The sequence below is a fragment of the Panicum virgatum genome, chromosome 4K (genome assembly GCF_016808335.1).
Source record: "Panicum virgatum strain AP13 chromosome 4K, P.virgatum_v5, whole genome shotgun sequence".
Classification (NCBI taxonomy): domain Eukaryota; kingdom Viridiplantae; phylum Streptophyta; class Magnoliopsida; order Poales; family Poaceae; genus Panicum; species Panicum virgatum.
The window spans coordinates 10,378,586-10,396,438 of NC_053139.1; the positions used below are offsets into that span (position 1 = coordinate 10,378,586).

General features: G+C 49.2%; 1 protein-coding gene, 1 long non-coding RNA gene and 1 pseudogene across 2 annotated transcripts; all 3 read left to right on the top strand.

Annotated features, from left to right (window-relative positions):
* LOC120705042 lies at nt 1–746 on the top strand. The gene is made up of 2 exons (XR_005687759.1): nt 1–149; nt 306–746. It is a non-coding gene; the product is annotated as an uncharacterized LOC120705042 (long non-coding RNA).
* Nucleotides 747–1,830: 1,084 nt separating this feature from the next.
* LOC120703040 lies at nt 1,831–10,695 on the top strand (annotated as a pseudogene).
* A 3,923-nt stretch (nt 10,696–14,618) lies between these two features.
* Nucleotides 14,619–16,271, top strand: LOC120705043 (protein ALTERED XYLOGLUCAN 4-like). The gene is made up of 2 exons (XM_039989578.1): nt 14,619–14,942; nt 15,043–16,271. Exons 1-2 carry the CDS (start codon nt 14,692–14,694, stop codon nt 16,145–16,147), a joined length of 1,356 nt encoding a protein of 451 aa, XP_039845512.1. The 5' UTR covers nt 14,619–14,691; the 3' UTR covers nt 16,148–16,271.
* Nucleotides 16,272–17,853: the final 1,582 nt, after the last annotated feature.

Consider the following 17,853-nt stretch of genomic DNA (forward strand, 5'->3'; position numbering starts at 1 on the left):
GGATGCCGCTGCACTGTTACAATTGTCCGTTTAGTTGAAACACAAAATTGGTGGTATCCAGCTTGCAACTTATGCAAAAAGTCATGCTTGCCAGAAGGTTCATCTTACAGATGTCCTAAATGCAACATATTGGACATGTACACATACAAGTAAGTTTACACATATTACTGCATACTTTTTCATGCCAATTACCACTAATACTTCCTCTCCCTCTCGAACAGCCACATGTTATTACTTATTTTAATAGCTACTATCTAAACACATAAATATTAATTGCTATCACACTAAAATACAACTTCAATTAGATACAAGCTGCCATTTTTTTCTTCCGATGGAACTGAAGAATCAGAGATGATTGCCTTCGCTGCTATTGCTCAAGCCATTGTTGGCAAACCAGTTGAAACTGTGATGAGATCAATAAGAAATAGAGACAATATTCCTCCTGATATTGCAGCCATTGTATCTTCCAAATTCACTTTCTCTGTCGCAATGACAGAGTCTAGCTTCAGCAAACCAAAGAAATCCTACCAAGTCAACAGCATATTGCACAACTATGGGAAACAACATGCTCTACCATTCCACGGTCCAAATCAAGCTCAACTGTTAAATGAAAATACCCAGTTACCTGCCCAGCCTAGTGCAAGTACTTCTCCATCATACATTCCTCCTGGTAGTTCTCAAAATCCTCTCCATGAAACTCCAACCAAAATACTACCACTAGACCAGATCCTCCTGCAAACTCCACCGAAAAACATAGAGCTTCCTAAAAACAACAAAGAAGATGACAATATCATGTAAGTTCCGAACTTTCTCCATGTTTTCACAATTTATATATAAATTATATAAATGTTCTGTTACTAACAAATTGCACTAATATGACACATAAAACTTTAAGCAGTGATCCTACACTATCAACTGAAGTAAAGTCAGCAAAGAAAAGACTGCACATTTCAGAAAGAGATGAAGAAAAGGTATGCATCTACACGATTGTATTAGAAGACCATCAAATTTAAGTTGTTCTAACACCTGATTTTGGCAACAAAAAAAATATTTCTTCCCTGTTTTAATTTACTAGGATGGAGAAGAACCGTATTGTGAAACAACTCCTGACCAAGAGATACCTCAGGAAACAAATCCTAACAGGCAAAGGTACTATACACCTTGCTCTCCATCAATTTACTGCTTTATCAGCACTGAGAAGTAAAACCATAATTATCAACAATTAAAATTTTGCATTTTATACTACTGATACATTCTAATCCATAAATCACCAGCAACGTGCAACGAGCAGTGACGTCACCAGCAGAAAAGATCAGTTCCTCTAGAAGCTCAAAGAGCCCTAAGAAATGACAAGACCAGCATTTAGTCAGGTATATTACTTTACACTAGCAAACTATACAGTAACACCCATAAGATTTCCTTCTTAATTTCTTGACTGATAAGATAAATGCTTAATTTCAGCTTTTGCGGGCTAACCGCCGGACACTACCTAGCAACTAAAATTCGTCGAACCAGTGGCAGCGCCAGAACTTTGACCTTGCCAATCAAAATTAAAAAATAGAGACGTTATATATAGACTAATGTATGCCAAACCATTAATATGGTAGTCGCATGTTGTGTACCTACATATTTGCAGAACTAAATACTTTGCAAACACTAGCTGTAATCAGACATAATACTTTTATGTGCTTCAGTGTACCTAATTATAGAATTATATTACCTACTACATGCGCCTACTATTTGGTTCAGATACGCACATTTTCACTGCAGTATCAAAATTCAAGTTATAAACACACAACGATAGCGGCGCGCACAAAGTACTCGTATGTTTTATTCCCACCCTGCCCCTCTTCCTCTCCCTCTCCTCGATCTCCCACTTCCTGGCCTCCCTCTGCTCGTGCCATGGTTTCCTCTTCCTGAATGGAGCCCGGCCGCATCTCGCAGCCATGGTCACCAACTTCCTGCAGAAATATCAGCTCCAGAACCACAAGCTCGCACTCCCCAAGAAGCAGTTCGTCACCTACGCCGTCTACGCGCTCATCGCCGTCGCCTTCCTCCACTTCTGCTCTTCTACCCTGCGCCCGCATCTGAGAAGCCAGTGGTGGCGGCGCGCGTACAGGAGGAGGAGCCCGCATCAGCGGCTGTCTCAGCTCGGGTGAATGCGCGCGAGCAGCTGCTTCCTCCTCCTCCCCCACCTCACCGACGAGATGTAGCCTTGGGGAATCCACAAGGTAGAGCATTGGGATTTCCTGTTGATTTCTCCTAGTGGTTGGTGCAATGTGTGGTAGAAATCTGATTCTGGAAAGATTTTGCAGCCCAGTTAAGTTTGCGCATAAGCAATTTTTGGTTTTTGTATGGGTGATGGGTCTAGATTTGGTGTCAATTGTTGGATTGATCTCTTTCCTAATAGACCCAACGGTCTATTAGGCCCTTGATTTGCGCACTGATCGGGGGCGCCCAACCCTTAATGGTTGGTGGGCCCCCGCTGCACAGCGCTAACATAAAAAGGGGGTGAAGGGGCCGGGGCACGTCGAACGAAGTTCGTCGCGCCGCCAGTACCCTCTCCCACATCCTAAACCCTAGCCGATCTAGAGGGGCGCTGGAGCAGCGGGAATCCCCACCACTGCCATCGACGCTGGTTCATCTGCGTCAACGTCACCGTTCTCGACTCCGACGCCACGTCCACGACGCCTCTGCACTGCTCGTCGCCGCCTTTGAGCGGATCTCCATCAACGAACCTGTGATGGCCGGGCCAAGCTCTTCTGCAGGCACCGAAGGTTCTCAATCTCGCTCCTCTCTCTCTTTTCTCTGTGTTAGTGTTGTAGATCTAGGACTTTGTTGTACTCAGATCAAGGAAAGAAAGACAAATCCTCACTGATCCGTGCTCTAGTGTGATCCTAATATTAACAATGGTATCAGTCGCCTTGCTAGCGCATAGATCTAGTAGGGGAAAGCATGATTCAACCTTGAATCGAAAGCAAATCAAAAGAAAAGGTCGATTCCGAAGCAAATCGCACAGCAAACCCTAACCCTGGAGTATAGGGCGGTGGGTACTCACCTGCATTGCCCCACAGCCGGCCGCCCTCGTGCGGAACAGACCTGCGCAGCCCGCTTTGTCGGGGCGCGGCACAGGATGCTCCGCCGCTCGCCGCCGGGACGCCGGGGCGCAAGCGCGCGGGCTCGAAAGCGAGGCGCCATCCATGGCGAGCTCGATGGCAGCGCGCTCACCCACCGGCGAGCGCGCGTGCCGGCGAGCAAGCCGCGGTGGCGCCGCCCTGCCCGCTCCGCCCGGCCACCATGGCCAGTGGCCGTCGCCTCCATTGCGTGGAGAGAGAAAGGGGAGGGAAAGAATGAACTAGGGTTTGAGGGACGCCGCGTCGTCGTCGGTTTTGATCCGGCGAACCGCGCGGGCGACCGTCCGATCAAGATCGACGGTCGAGATCGCGCCTCGCCTCCTGGGCTGGCAGGCGGCCCATGCGGGCGGGGGAGGGGACGCCGCGGCGGGCCGATTCGGCGGCCCGGCCGTTGGCTGTCGGGCCTCGGGCCCAAGGAAAGGTGGCCGAGCAGGCCGCGGGCCGGTTTGCTTCTGGGCCGCCTGAACAGTGCCTAGTTTTATTGTTTTTTCTATTTTTCCAGAAGCAATTTCAATAGTTTTTTGAATGGTTTTGATTATAGTTTGATCTCTATTCAATTTTGCACCAACGTGTTTATTGTTTAGAGATAAAAGTTTATAGTTTTGCTTCTGGAAATAGAAATTCCTACATGTTTCCGCTGCTAAGATTATATAGTTGCTTTTATACTTTAATTCGAACCAACGATACAATTAGAGTTTAAGAGCATGGTTAAAAGCTTATTTTAAGGATTATGGTATTGTTAATTTTCTGACCAATGTTGTTAATTACAATACTGTAATTTCATAGTTTTTGTGCATTTATTTCTATTTCTGCCCAACGGTGATATAGATTTAATTGCATAAACAGTTGTATGTTCTATTTTTGACCAACGTTGGAATTATTACATACAATTGTTATTATTATGTTCTCACTATTTTTGAAATTTTCAGCGGGGATGAACTTGATGGGATTCATCAGTCACATCCCGACTCTAAAAGGAGACAACTATGGCGAATGGATCAAGAAGGTTGATCTTGCCTTCGTCTGTGGAGAGGTGGATGAGATGATCACCACTCCAAAGCCCACTGAGCCACCGGCTCCAGTGAGAGGGGAATCTGACACTGATGCTGAGTGGCAGGAAAAGCAAAGGGACTATGCTCCCATAAAGATGACTTATGATCTCCAAAAGATAAAGTGGAATAATGCCAACAAGAAATATGTGGCAGTGATAAAGAACAAAATTGATCCTAACATTTTGGGTTCAATTGGAGAGTGTGATTCAGCTGCAGAGTACCTTGAAAAGATAAAGAACCAGTTTACTGGTTCTTCAAAGACATATGCTACACAGATCATAGAGCAGTTGGTCACAAAGAGGTACTATGGCAATGCCGGTACTATAAGAGATCATATCATGGGGATGTGCGCCTTGAACTCCAAGCTCAAACCAATGAACTTGGATCTCAAGGAAGAGTTTATGGTGCACCTGGTGTTCGCTTCTCTGCCAAAAGAGTTTGCAACATTCGTTGTAAACTATAACTCACAGCCAGAGAAGTGGAACATGGAAAAGGCTATTGCCATGTGTGCACAAGAGGAAGATAGACTCAATAAACAGAATGGTTGGTCTGTCAATTTTGTGCATAATAACAAGAAAAGACATTTACATGCTGCTTCTTCCTCTCAAGCTAAAGACAAAGCCCCTATGCCACAAAAGTATCAGCAACAGCGTCAGCAACAGCGCACTCCAGCACAAGATGAGTGCTTCCACTGCTTTGACAAGGGGCATCGTAAAGCAGATTGTCCCGCTTACTTAAAGATGATAATGGCAAAGAATGGTGAGAATGTAATTTCATTTGTTAATGAATCCCTGTATTTAAAGTTTTCTAAATCTATTTGGTGGATTGATTCTGGTGCAACTGTGCATGTTGCAAATTCTTTACAGGGATTCCGTTCGACAAGGACTACGCAAAGAAGCGAAAGACACATTAAAGTCGCGAACGGAGTACAAGCAGATGTTGAAGCTGTTGGCGATGTCTCCATCGAGCTAGTTAATGGTTTCATGCTTGTATTAAAAGATGTTTTATTTGTTCCTTCGCTTCAAAGAAACTTGATAAGTGTATCACGCTTAGACACAGATGGTTTTGGTTGTCATTTTGCGAATGGCAAATGTGAACTATGGTTTGATAATAATTGTATTGGTGATGTTGTCCTTTACAATGATCTTTATTTATTGTCTATGCGTGATAAAGTGCATTCTGTATGTAATGTGAATGTGAATGAATCCTTGTCAGAGAAAGAAACAAAGAAACGAAAGAGAACTCAAGATACTTCATCGAAATTATGGCACTGTCGTTTAGGCCATATTTCGAGGGGGAGAATTGAAAGATTAGTGAAGAGTGAAATTCTTTCACAGTTAGAGTTCTCTAATCTTGAACAATGCGTCGAATGCATTAAAGGAAAATTTGTAAAGCAAATTAAAAAGGGTGCCAAACGAAGTGCAGGAACGTTAGAAATAATTCACACTGATATATGTGGACCGTTTCCTGTGAAAAGTGTGGATGGCTATGATTCGTTTATAACATTCACAGACGATTACTCCCGCTATGGTTACATTTATCCAATTAAAGAAAAATCTGAAGCATTGGATAAATTTAAAATATTCAAAGCTGAGGTTGAAAATCAGCTTGACAAAAGAATTAAAATAGTAAGATCAGACCGTGGAGGGGAGTACTACGGTCGACATACCCCTTATGGACAAGTTCCTGGACCTTTTGCGAGGTTTTTACAGGAAAATGGTATAGTTGCCCAATACTCTACACCGGGGGAGCCTCAGCAAAATGGAGTAGCTGAAAGGCGCAACCGTACACTAATGGATATGGTGCGCAGTATGATGAGTTATTCCTCATTGCCATTGAGTCTGTGGATGGAGGCGTTGAAAACCGCCATCCATATTCTCAACAGAGTGCCAAGCAAATCGGTGTCCAAAACGCCGTATGAGCTATGGACAGGAAGAGAACCCTCACTGACTCACCTACGGGTCTGGGGGAGCCCAGCTGAGGCTAAAGTGTTTAATCCAAATATTGGAAAACTGGATCCCAAAACTGTAAGCTGCCATTTCATAGGCTATCCTGAAAAGTCGAAAGGTTTTCGTTTCTACTGCCCAGACAGACATACAAAGTTTGTAGAAACGAGACATGCTGTCTTTCTAGAAAGTGAAATGATCAGGGGGAGCATGGTACCTAGAGAAATTGACCTTGAGGAGAAGCGGGTGTATGTGCCTACTCCTATGATTCAAGAGCCATTTTTCTCACTACCTGTTGATGCTGCACCAAAAGTTCCTGAAATAGTGACGTCAGTACCTTCTTCGGTTGTTGCTGTGCTAACTATTCCAGTTATTATGGTGTCAACACCTGTCGCAACTCCACCCATACCAACAGTGAGCGAAGGTTTGGAACCTGTCATCCAGGAACTGCCTAAACCCGCGGTTGGACATGAGGAGGAGGTGCTGCAGCCCCCTATGGAAAATATGCCAGAAGTTGAGGCATAAAATGTGCCACAAGCAGTGGCCCTTAGAAGGTCACAAAGAGAAAGAAGGTCGGCTATTTCTAGCGACTATGAAGTTTATAATACAGAAGAGGTTCATATGGAGGGTGATCCCACTTCATATGAAGAAGCCATGAGAAGTATTCACTCATCTAAATGGCTGGAAGCTATGAAGGATGAGATGAAATCAATGAGTTCCAATGGTGTTTGGGACTTAGAGGAAATTCCTAAAGGAGCCAAAACAGTAGGCTGTAAATGGGTTTATAAGATAAAACACGACTCCAAAGGGAATGTAGAAAGGTTCAAAGCACGACTCGTGGCAAAAGGCTTTACGCAAAGAGAAGGGATAGACTATAACGAAACTTTTTCTCCGGTTTCGTGTAAAGATTCCTTCAGGATTATAATGGCATTGGTGGCACATTATGACTTAGAGTTACATCAGATGGATGTAAAGACGGCATTCCTTAACGGGGATTTGTATGAAAATGTTTACATGGCACAACCAAAAGGTTTTGTCATGAAAGGAAAAGAACATATGGGGTGTCGCTTAAAGAAATCCATTTATGGATTAAAGCAAGCCTCTAGGCAATGGTATTTAAAGTTTGATGAAACCATAAGAAAATTTGGGTTTAAAGAAAATAAAGAGGACAATTGTATTTATGCAAAGTTCAGAAGTGGAAAATTTATTTTTCTGATCCTATATGTGGATGACATTCTACTTGCTAGTAATGATGTTGGTCTGCTACTGGAGACAAAGAAATTCTTGTCCTCAAACTTTGATATGAAAGATCTTGGTGAAGCTTCATTTGTTTTGGGAATTGAAATTCACCGAGATAGAACAAAGGGGGTATTGGGACTGTCACAAAAGGCATACTTAGAAAAAGTTTTAAAGAAATACAATATGCATATGTGCAAGCCTTCACCTGCTCCAATAGTCAAGGGCGATAGATTTGGGAAATTTCAATGTCCCAGGAACCAGTATGAGATCGATCAAATGAAAGCGGTTCCATATGCTTCAGCTGTAGGAAGCATACAGTATGCTCAAGTTTGTACATGCCCTGACTTAGCTTTTGTTACCAGAATACTTGGCAGATATCAAAGTAATCCAGGACAGGCACACTGGATTATGGTAAAGAAAGCATTACGTTATGTGCAAGGCACAAAAGGCCTCATGCTAACATACAGAAAATCCGATTCCCTAGAGATAGAAGGGTACTCAGATGCGGATTTTGCGGGGTACATTGATGACCGAAAGTCCACGTCCGGTTATGTGTTCACACTCGCAGGGGGAGCTATATCGTGGAAAAGCTCCAAACAAAGCGTCACTGCATTATCGACGATGTACGCTGAATTTGTGGCATGTTATGAGGCTTCGGGGCAGGTTGAATGGTTAAAGAAATTTATACCCGGTTTAAGAGTGGTAGACAGCATTCAAAGACCACTCAGAATGTACTGCGACAATGAACCAGCAGTGTTTTATGCTCACAACAATAAGTCAAGTGGTGCTGCCAAACACATTGACATAAAGTTTTATGTTGTGAAGGAGAAAATCCAGAATCACTCTATTACACTCGAGCATATAAGTACAAAGAAAATGCTTGCGGATCCGCTCACTAAAGGCTTACCACCCAATGTGTTCATGGAACACATAGCCGGCATGGGTTTAAGGGAAAGCCTGTGATTTCTGGAGAACAAAAGGGCCCAAAAGATAAAGAATTTGTTTCAAAAACAGTGATGTGTGTGGTAGCTGTTGAGTCTATCGGCCTTGGACCGTGATGATAAAGCATGCTCTATTCACTAATCTGTGATGGAACAACTAAAGGTAAAGTTTCAGGCAAAAGTATAAAGTTAAAGTACAAAGTGAGATCAAGGGGGAGAATGTTGGATTGATCTCTTTCCTAATAGACCCAACGGTCTATTAGGCCCTTGATTTGCGCCCTGATCGGGGGCGACCAACCCTTAATGGTTGGTGGGCCCCCGCTGCACAGCACTAACATAAAAAGGGGGTGAAGGGGCCGAGGCACGTCGAACGAAGTTCGTCGCGCCGCCAATACCCTCTCCCACATCCTAAACCCTAGCCGATCTAGAGGGGCGCTGGAGCAGCGGGAATCCCCACCACTGCCATCGACGCTGGTTCATCTGCGTCGACGTCACCGTTCTCGACTCCGACGCCACGTCCACGACACCTCTGCACTGCTCGCCGCCGCCTTTGAGCGGATCTCCATCAACGAACCTGTGATGGCCGGGCCAAGCTCTTCTGCAGGCACCGAAGGTTCTCAATCTCGCTCCTCTCTCTCTTTTCTCTGTGTTAGTGTTGTAGATCTAGGACTTTGTTGTACTCAGATCAAGGAAAGAAAGACAAATCCTCACTGATCCGTGCTCTAGTGTGATCCTAATATTAACATCAATTTCTTGATTTTGAGCATCTGATTTCAGAAATTTCTTATGCAATTTTTAGTAGCCGAGAAAGGGCATTCCTGTGACTGTGAGCTAATCTTGGCTTCTTGCAATGCCTCTGAATAGCCGTGGAAGAAGTGGCTGCGCCGCCGCCGCCGCCGTGCGACTACTCCGACGGTGAGTGGGTGCCGGACGCGCGCGCGCCGCTCTACAACGGCACGAGCTGCGGCACTATCAAGGACGGCCAGAACTGCATGGCGCACGGCCGGCCCGACACCGGCTACCTCTACTGGCGGTGGCGGCCGCGGCGGTGCGACCTGCCGCCCTTCTCCCCGGAGGCGTTCCTCGGCTGGCTCCGCAACAAGCACCTGGCCTTCGTGGGCGACTCCCTGGCGCGGAACCAGGCGGAGTCGCTGCTGTGCCTCCTCGCGTCGCGCTCCCCGCCGGAGCTCGTGCACCGGGACGGCGAGGAGAACCGGTTCCGGCGGTTCGCGTTCCGGGAGTTCAACGCCACGGTGTCCCTCTTCTGGTCGCCGTTCCTGGTGAAGGCCGCCGAGAAGGCGGAGCGCGCCACAACCACGTGTTCCTGGACGCGTTCGACGAGCGGTGGTTGTCGGAGATGGGCGCGGCCGACGCGGCGGTCCTCTCCGTGGGCCACTGGTTCCTGCTCCCCGGCGTGCTATGTATCACCGATACGCGATACAGGTACGGCGATACGGGTACAGCGATACGTGAGTTTAAAAAACGACATAGTGGTAGTATAGAGAGAGTATCGGAGTATCGAAGTATCGAAGTATCCGATACGCAAGTATCGGATACGGGTACGGCTTAGTGAAGTATCAGTGATTCATAGCCGGCGTGTACCACGACGACGGCGGCCGGGTGGTCGCGTGCCACGACTGCGCGGACCTCAACCGCACCGAGACCGGCTTCTTCGGCGCGTTCAGGGACGCCGTCCGCCGGACGCTCGCCGAGGTCGCCAGGCGGCACGGCGGCGGCGCGGGCGGGGAGAAGGTGGTGGCGCTGACCACATCGCCGAGGTCGCCAGGCGGCGCGGGCGGGGAGAAGGTGGTGGCGCTGACCACGTTCTCGCCGGCGCACTTCGAGGGGGTCTGGGACAAGGCCGGCGCGTGCCGAAGAAGCGGCCGTACAGGCCCAGCGAGCAGGGGCTCGGGTACTCGGAGGCGGAGATGCGAAGGACCGTGGTGGAGGCGGTGCGCGCCGGCGCCGGCGCCGGCGCCGGCTCCGGGCTGCGGTTCGAGGCGGTGGACGTGACGGCGCTGGCCAACCTGCGGCCGGACGGGCACCCGGGGCGTACATGCACAAGGACCCGTTTCTGCTGCATGCCCGGGAGGGTGCCGAACGACTGCGTGCACTGGTGCATGCCCGGGCCGGTGGACACGTTCAACGAGTTCCTGCTCCAGACCCTCCTCCGGTGACCGCGCCGGGGCGAGACATCCTCGAGACGGCAATGTCTGTCTGCTCATGTGCTCGGTTCCTTCGAAGATTTGGATCGGAAATCGGAATGCACGTGCATCGACGGTTCTTTGGATCCGAATGCACGTGGTCTTGTATGAAGTTTTACTGCACTAGTGCTAGTAGTATCATCATGACATCCATACGGCCTAAATCCATGTTTTCACCAGCGTTCTGGTCGAAACGAAACCATCATCATCGCATAGACATTTTTACCCTGAACACGAACATACTTCTGGGAGGCCATCGCCGGCGCCCTCGCATGTGCCCCCTATCTGATCCGGAGCACTTTGTGCCTAACCGCCCCCGTAAGAGCAAGGCAAATAAGAGCGACAAGCCGCTCGGCTCTTGCACTGTTTGCGCACGGGTGAATAGTGGATAAACAGTATAACAGTACAATGAATAGTGGATGAACAGTAAATGAGCTCGGCGGCGAAAGCGGCGATAAGCGCATGGTTCTCTCTCTTCCACCTCAGACGTGCAGGTGATGTGGCGGGCGAATCAGGCGGACGATTCGCCCGTTGTTGTACCTGCTCTAAGTCTCATAGGGCGTGCTTGCTTTTGTCCGGGTGTGTGTGCTCGTATCGGTGATCTGCTAGGCGGCTGGGATCGTGCGTCTACTGGCTAGCTTGTTGACAGTTGTCACCACTAAGGATGCAAGTAGGTATCTAATAATGTTTTTTAGCCGGCTGATTAATTATGATGACATCCACTCTAGTTCATTTCTTCTTCCAAATTATTTATATAAAATGTTATTCTAGTTTATTTTATCAAACGGCCGGTTATATGACGAAGTTTGGGTGTTTAATGAAACTTTTCATATGAGAGAGGCCGGTGGATGACAGATCGTAGTTCGACCAAGTCCAAGAAGTTTATGAAACAATTTCTAAGAGAGGTCTTTGAATGACGGGTTGATTTACATAAAGTTCAGATTTTTTTTAAAAAAAAGTAGCTGGGCATGTGGAACGGCCGATCGATTTTTTCCGGGCTGACGTAGATGGCCTCTCCGGCCATAACCATGCCGTCGTTTCAGTCACAAAAGAGATGTCTGAACGGGCCAGCAACTGTATTGTTTTTTTGTAACCGTAAGGCCGCCTCCTCTTCACGCCCAAATGAGATGACACCGAGCAGGACGGCGAGGATAGTCAGCTGACTCCACATTGATCACGACGGCCTCTAGGCTGTGGATGCACACGTAGGAGACGAGCGGCGGGTGGCACAGGCACTTTTTTTTTTAATAAAAGGCGCAGGCATATTACCGTCACAGGTCTTGAAGAAGAAGTTGGCGTTGTTGTGCTTGGCGAAGTAGGCCTGCAGTTCCAGCATTGAATCCTATACATCTTATGAAAGTATTTTATTATCCATCTTCCACTATTTGAGATTCATGTAGTTTTATGGAGATCACACAATATCCTTCTTCCTCCTATCGCTCACGCCAATCGCGCTCATCTCGCGCCGCCGCTCATGCGTTTCCCAACCAGAGAAGTATGAGCTAGGGAACGAGGGTCGCGTGAAGAGGGGTGGGTGGGTAGGGTGGTGGAGGGGTGGTGGGAGCGGCTGTCTCCAAGGTCGCGGCAGTCGGAGCGATAGAGGATTGGGTTTCTAGGGCTCCAATGGCCACTGGCCTTAGAGAAGGTCGGTGGGGGCAGCAGTTCGTCTGCCAGAGGCGATCAGATAAGGCGGCGCTCGGCAGAGGCGTGATGGGATATCCGGCGGGTGGCGGCCAGTGGTGGGGGTGAGGAATGATGAAGTTGAAGGCAGGCGGTGGGTGGTAGGTAGGCTACACGGCGGTGAGAGCCGCCAGGGCAGAGGATGGCCAGCAAGTGGGTGGAGGGTGCGACGGGGTAGCCAGAGGTGGAGAAGGACAGTGGGCCATTGTTGGGCTGGAAGTTACTAAACTTATCCATCTTCCATTTGATAGACTAGTAGAGATGTACGTGCCACATATATGTATTTAGTTTTTCTTCCATCAAATAACCATGTCATTTATTGTGCATACAAAAATAATACATGTCTTTCTTTCTTCCATAAAATAATGATGTTAATTATCATATCATTTTAAAACAAATAATGACGTAAATTATGAATGAATGTATGCGCAAAAGAAAGTAAAACGTGTGGCAAAGTAAAGTAATACATGGGTACGAGAGGTGGGCATAGAAAATTGCTAGTGCAAAAACTATTAGGAGTTTGGTGAAAACATTTTTCTTCTTCGTGGGTTTATACCCCTTTCGTTAAACCTTTGGACTGAAAAATGGAACATGTGTGATGGGTAAGGTGGGTCTAATCTTGAAGAAAAAAGAGTTTAAGTTGTTTCAATCTGTGATGGCTAAGGTGGGTCTCCTCTCTTCTACAGTGGGTTTATACTCGGGTGCTGCTGGGGTCACCCGTGTGACCCCTATCACACTAGCCACTTTCACCCCAAATTTTATGTTTTTGGCCTAAACTAGCCCAACAAATCGGCCCATATGTGTAATCCGGTTAAATTTGTTTCAAAACAAAAATTTTTTGTTCCAAAACAATTTTTTAATTGTTCCAGCAATACAAAAAATTTGTACGAGAACAAAAAAATTATTCCAAAAAAATAGTTATTAAGTCTTTATAATAATTTGACTGGTAGTGAGCGACTGCTAATATTTGCGTTATACCCCGCCCAACTGTTGGAGAGGAGCAATCTAGCGATCATTTAGTGGGTTATGCAAAAGTTGCCTTTCACGTCGGCCAGCCTGGCCCAACGGTCAATGCACGCACAGACACGGGCTCCGTTGAGGCTGCAACGGAAAGGCCTCGCTGGGCCTCAGGGGGGATCTCGCACATCATGTCTGCCACTGCTCCTGGCTGGGAATGTGGCCTTTTTGGGGTCTCAAACAGTCAGGCGCTCACCCTTTAAATCTGGAATAAAAGTTGAAAATCAGGTGCACGTTGTTAATTTTGTTTTACCCTTTTGGTGCTGTCCTATGAGCCTAGGGCGCTACAGGGGAACGCTAGTTTACGGGCGACCGTAGGGGAGCCTCCCTATGGTCAATTTGCGACAACGTATTTTTTCCTTTTTTAAAACATTTTTGTCCTTTTCTGATAAATCTTTTTTGGAAAAAATTCAAAGGAAATTTTTGGAAAGGGTGAAAAAATTTGATGAGAAAAATTGAAAGAGAAAATTTTAAGAAGAAAACTGAAAAAATTTGAAGAGAAAATTTTTACATCCAAATTTTTTTTGCATCAACTCGGGCTAAAAAAATTTGTGTGTAGAAGCAAACAAAAAAGCTCGGGGTTAAAATTTTCATCAATTTTTTATAAAAAAAGGAAAAAAACCCGACGGACCTTCCGTCGTCCCGGTCGCACGCATGGCTCCCCTCTGCACGGGCTCGCCGCGCCTCCCTGCCGGCGCCGCGCCGCCCTGCCGCTGGAGACTCGCCTCCCCGCCGCAGTGACGCGCCACCCCGCCGCCGCCGCGCACGGGCCTCCTTTGCCACGGGCTCGCCGCACCTCCCCGCCGCGTGGGGCCTTCCCGCTGGCGCTGCACCTCCCCTCCGACGACTCGCCGCCCCGCCGCAGCGCCGCGCTGCCCCACCACCGCGGCCGCACTAGCTCCAACCGCCGGGGTCCGCCGCGCTGGATCTGAGAGAAAAGGGGAGAGGGAGGAGAGAAGGGAAAAAGGAAAGGGGGAGGGGGAGCCCGTGAGGAATCGACCGTAAGATTAGAAAGTTATGGTTGACCGTATATTCAGCATTGGGGGAGCTACATGGGCTTCTACAGAGGTGGTGTTGCCGAGGGTGAACTGGTGAAGGGAGCATATGCTTCCTACAGAATCCGATGAAAATTTACTTGGAGTACTTTTTGATACGTGGCTTCTAGTTATTTTACTCCTCCCTCATGAAATTACCATTGCTCTCCCAAGCTCAAGTGTTTGTGCACACGCATTCAATGTCCGTGCATCGCGGTCTGCGTGCACGTGCTTCTACCTTGATGCCAGAGATCAAGCACCAAGAACAAGGATCCCCGTTTACCAAACCAAGCTCAATTCCATGGCCTGAGAGAAGGGGTAAAACTGCGAGGTAGCCTGAGCTGAATGGATAATGGATTCAGGCAGTCAACTTGGCCGAGTTACCGTAGCCTTCTGCCGTCGTCGTCGTGAGTAACCACATCCCCCCCTGACGCTGCCGTGCCAATGAAGGAGATGGGAGCGTGCCAGCAGCCACTCCATCCGCACAGCGGCCAGAAGCCATCGTCTTCGTCTCCCAGCTGCACCAATCCTGCAGGCTACTTCCTGCCCAGAACCACCGGCGCCTGGCTCGCCAGCGGCTTCCTCTCCTTGGCGCTCCTCCACCTCCTCTGCTGCTCTCCCGCCGGCACGCAGCAGGCGGTGTTCTCCCCCCTGCTCCAGTACTTCAACGGCACCTACTCCTCGGTCTCGCCGGCGTACGTGAATGCTGCTCAACCCACCGTCGCGCGCTTGATCGAGACGGTCTTGCACTTGCAGCTTCGAATTTCTCATGGACCTCGTTTGATTTGATGGCAGGCGGGGGGAAGAAGGCGGGCCGCCGAGCTGCGACTACTCGGAGGGGCGGTGGGTGCGGTCGCCGGGCCACGCGCGGCGGTACAACGCCACCACGTGCGGCGTCAAGGACGGCGAGGACTGTGCCCGCAACGGGCGCCCGGACACCGGCTACCTCGACTGGCGGTGGCGGCCGGCGGCAGGCGGGTGCCCGCTGCCGGCCTTCGACGCGGCGGCGTTCCTCGCGGCGGTCCGGGGCCGGCACGTCGCCTTCGTGGGCGACTCCATGGCGCGGAACCAGGCCGAGTCCCTGGTCTGCCTCCTCGGCGGCGGCGGCGCGTCGCCGTTCCCGCCGCCTCGCCTCGTGTACCGCGACGCGGACCCCGGGGAGTTCCGGTTTCGGCGCTGGGCGTTCCCGTCGCACGGCGTGACGGTGTCCGTGTACTGGGCGCCGTTCCTGGCCCGGGCCAACGGCAGGGTGGACGACTACCACCTGCCCTACAGCTCCGTGCACCTCGACGAGCTCGCCGAGCGGTGGTCGGCGGAGGCCGGCACGATGGACGTGGCGGTGCTCAGCGCCGGCCACTGGTTCCTCAAGTGGGCCGTGTTCTACAACGGCAGCGAGGTGCTCGGCGCGCACATGCTCCCGGACTCCAACCACACCGAGATCGGCTTCGCCTCGCCGTTCCGGGAGGTGATCCGGAGGTCGCTAGAGCGGCTCCTCGGCTCCGGCGGAGGCGGCGGCGGCCGGACGGTGGTGCTTGCAACCATATCGCCGTCGCACTTCGAGAAGGCGTGGGACGACCCCACGACGTGCGCGAGGAAGCGCCCGTACAAGGACGGGGAGAAGGAGGTGGACGGCGAGGCGGCGGAGCTCCGAAGGGTCGTTAGAGAAGAGGCGGCAGCGGCAGCGGCGAGGAACGGCGGGGCGGCGACGATCAAGGTGCTGGACGTGACGAAGCTGGCGACGATGCGGCCGGACGGGCACCCCGGCGCGTACATGCACAGGGACCCGTTCGGGCCTGGCAAGCCGGAGAAGATGCTCAACGACTGCCTCCATTCCTGCCTGCCCGGGCCGGTGGACACGTTCAATGAGATATTGCTGCAGCTCCTCCTGACCAAGAGGTAGAGAGCGAGTGGGCGGGCACCTGCCATCGTTGCGCTGCGCGCGTATGACTAGAAGATTAAAGAACAACCCCTGCACCCTTAAGATACCTCCAATATTTGCTTCTGAATTAAACAAGGTGTCGCGATCTTGCATCATAGTACATCTATATCTATACCGATTTTTAAAGCTGAGTAAAATTTCCACTTAATAAAATTTTAGTTTGACCTGTTTGGTTTGGTCCGTCTCGTATTATCGACAGGTGGACCTTAGTCCATCTCGCATACGAGTCGAACTTGCCCTCTCCTCCGTTCACGACTCGATTACGTACATCCCTGCAAATTAACGCACAAGCACTAATATATATCCGATACTTATACCACTTTTATATGTAGCAACGCACGGGCATAATTGTCTATAAACACTAATTGTCTTTGCCAATAACATGGCGAAATTCGGAGACTAAGCTAAAAAAATATGTAGTGCCCTCAGTCATAATAAGTATTTGTCACTTTCAATCTACTAAGGTTTTCTAAAGTTTAACCGACGATTTCAAAATATTTTTTGGGACTTTATGTGTAGATTTATTTTGTTAAGTACGTGGCGGTGGCGAGCTTAGCTCAGTAGCTGCTACCTCGAGAGTCGAGATGGGAGCGCACGAGCAGGAGCAGCCTCCGCATCATCCCCACAAGCCGAAGACCCCTTCTGTCTATTCCGTGCCCAGACCCGTCTGCGCTTGGCTGGCCTGCGGGCTGCGGCTTCGTCTCCCTGGCTCTCCTGCACGGCTGCACCTCCTCTGCTGCACTCCCCCCGGCGCCCAGGAATGCTGTGCTCTCTCCCCTGCTCCACTACGTCGACGATTCCTACAACTTCGTCGTCTCATCCGGGTGTGTAGCGTGGCTTCTTAAGAATCACTCCATGAGCATACTGTGTTTGCGATTTTCGTTTGTTTTGAGCCTGTATGTCCCAGGACGTCAGGCATGAGCATGCTGCGTACTCTCTGCATCTTTTGTATCATGCGCTGGACAGAAACGGAGACAAGTGTGGTGTTGACCTGTTTGTTGGCTCATTTCTCCTGGTGATCAAACAGTGTCCGTCTTCATTGGCATCAACAGGAGATTTTGCTGCAGATTGGTAAGAATCACTCCATGTGATTAAGGTATTATATTACGCCAAGTTTTGCCAGTATATATGTTGGAGATGGTTTAATAAGAGCATCATCTTGCATTGGTTGGCAGAGCACAACCTGCTTGAGATTGGCTACCAGAAGTTGGCACTTATCGCAAATTGGCGATTACTGTATCAACGTAGTACTGGTTGAGATTCTTGGCGACGTGGCTAGACTGATCCATCTAACCATTGATTCCTCGCTCACTTGTTATTATTGTTCTCCTTGTGTAGATCCCCATGCATCTCTCCCTCGTCGATCATTTAATTTGGTCACTGATTTGGAGTAAAACCAAACATTTTTATTTTGTCTGCTGAACATCACAAGGTGCCGTTTGACCTGGAATGGTTTTTAAAAGTAAATCTTATCCAGGGCACATGTTAAATTAGCCAGTGATGTTGCTCAGGATTCGCCGGTTATTCGGATTTGAAGCAGTGGTGCTAGGTGATGTGCGGAAAGGATGGTGGCTAAGTCTAGTCACCAATCTGGGTTCTACGCAGCCACAAGGTGTTAGGTTCTTACTTGCTAGGTTCTTGACTGGGATCGAGTCTAGGCAACAGAT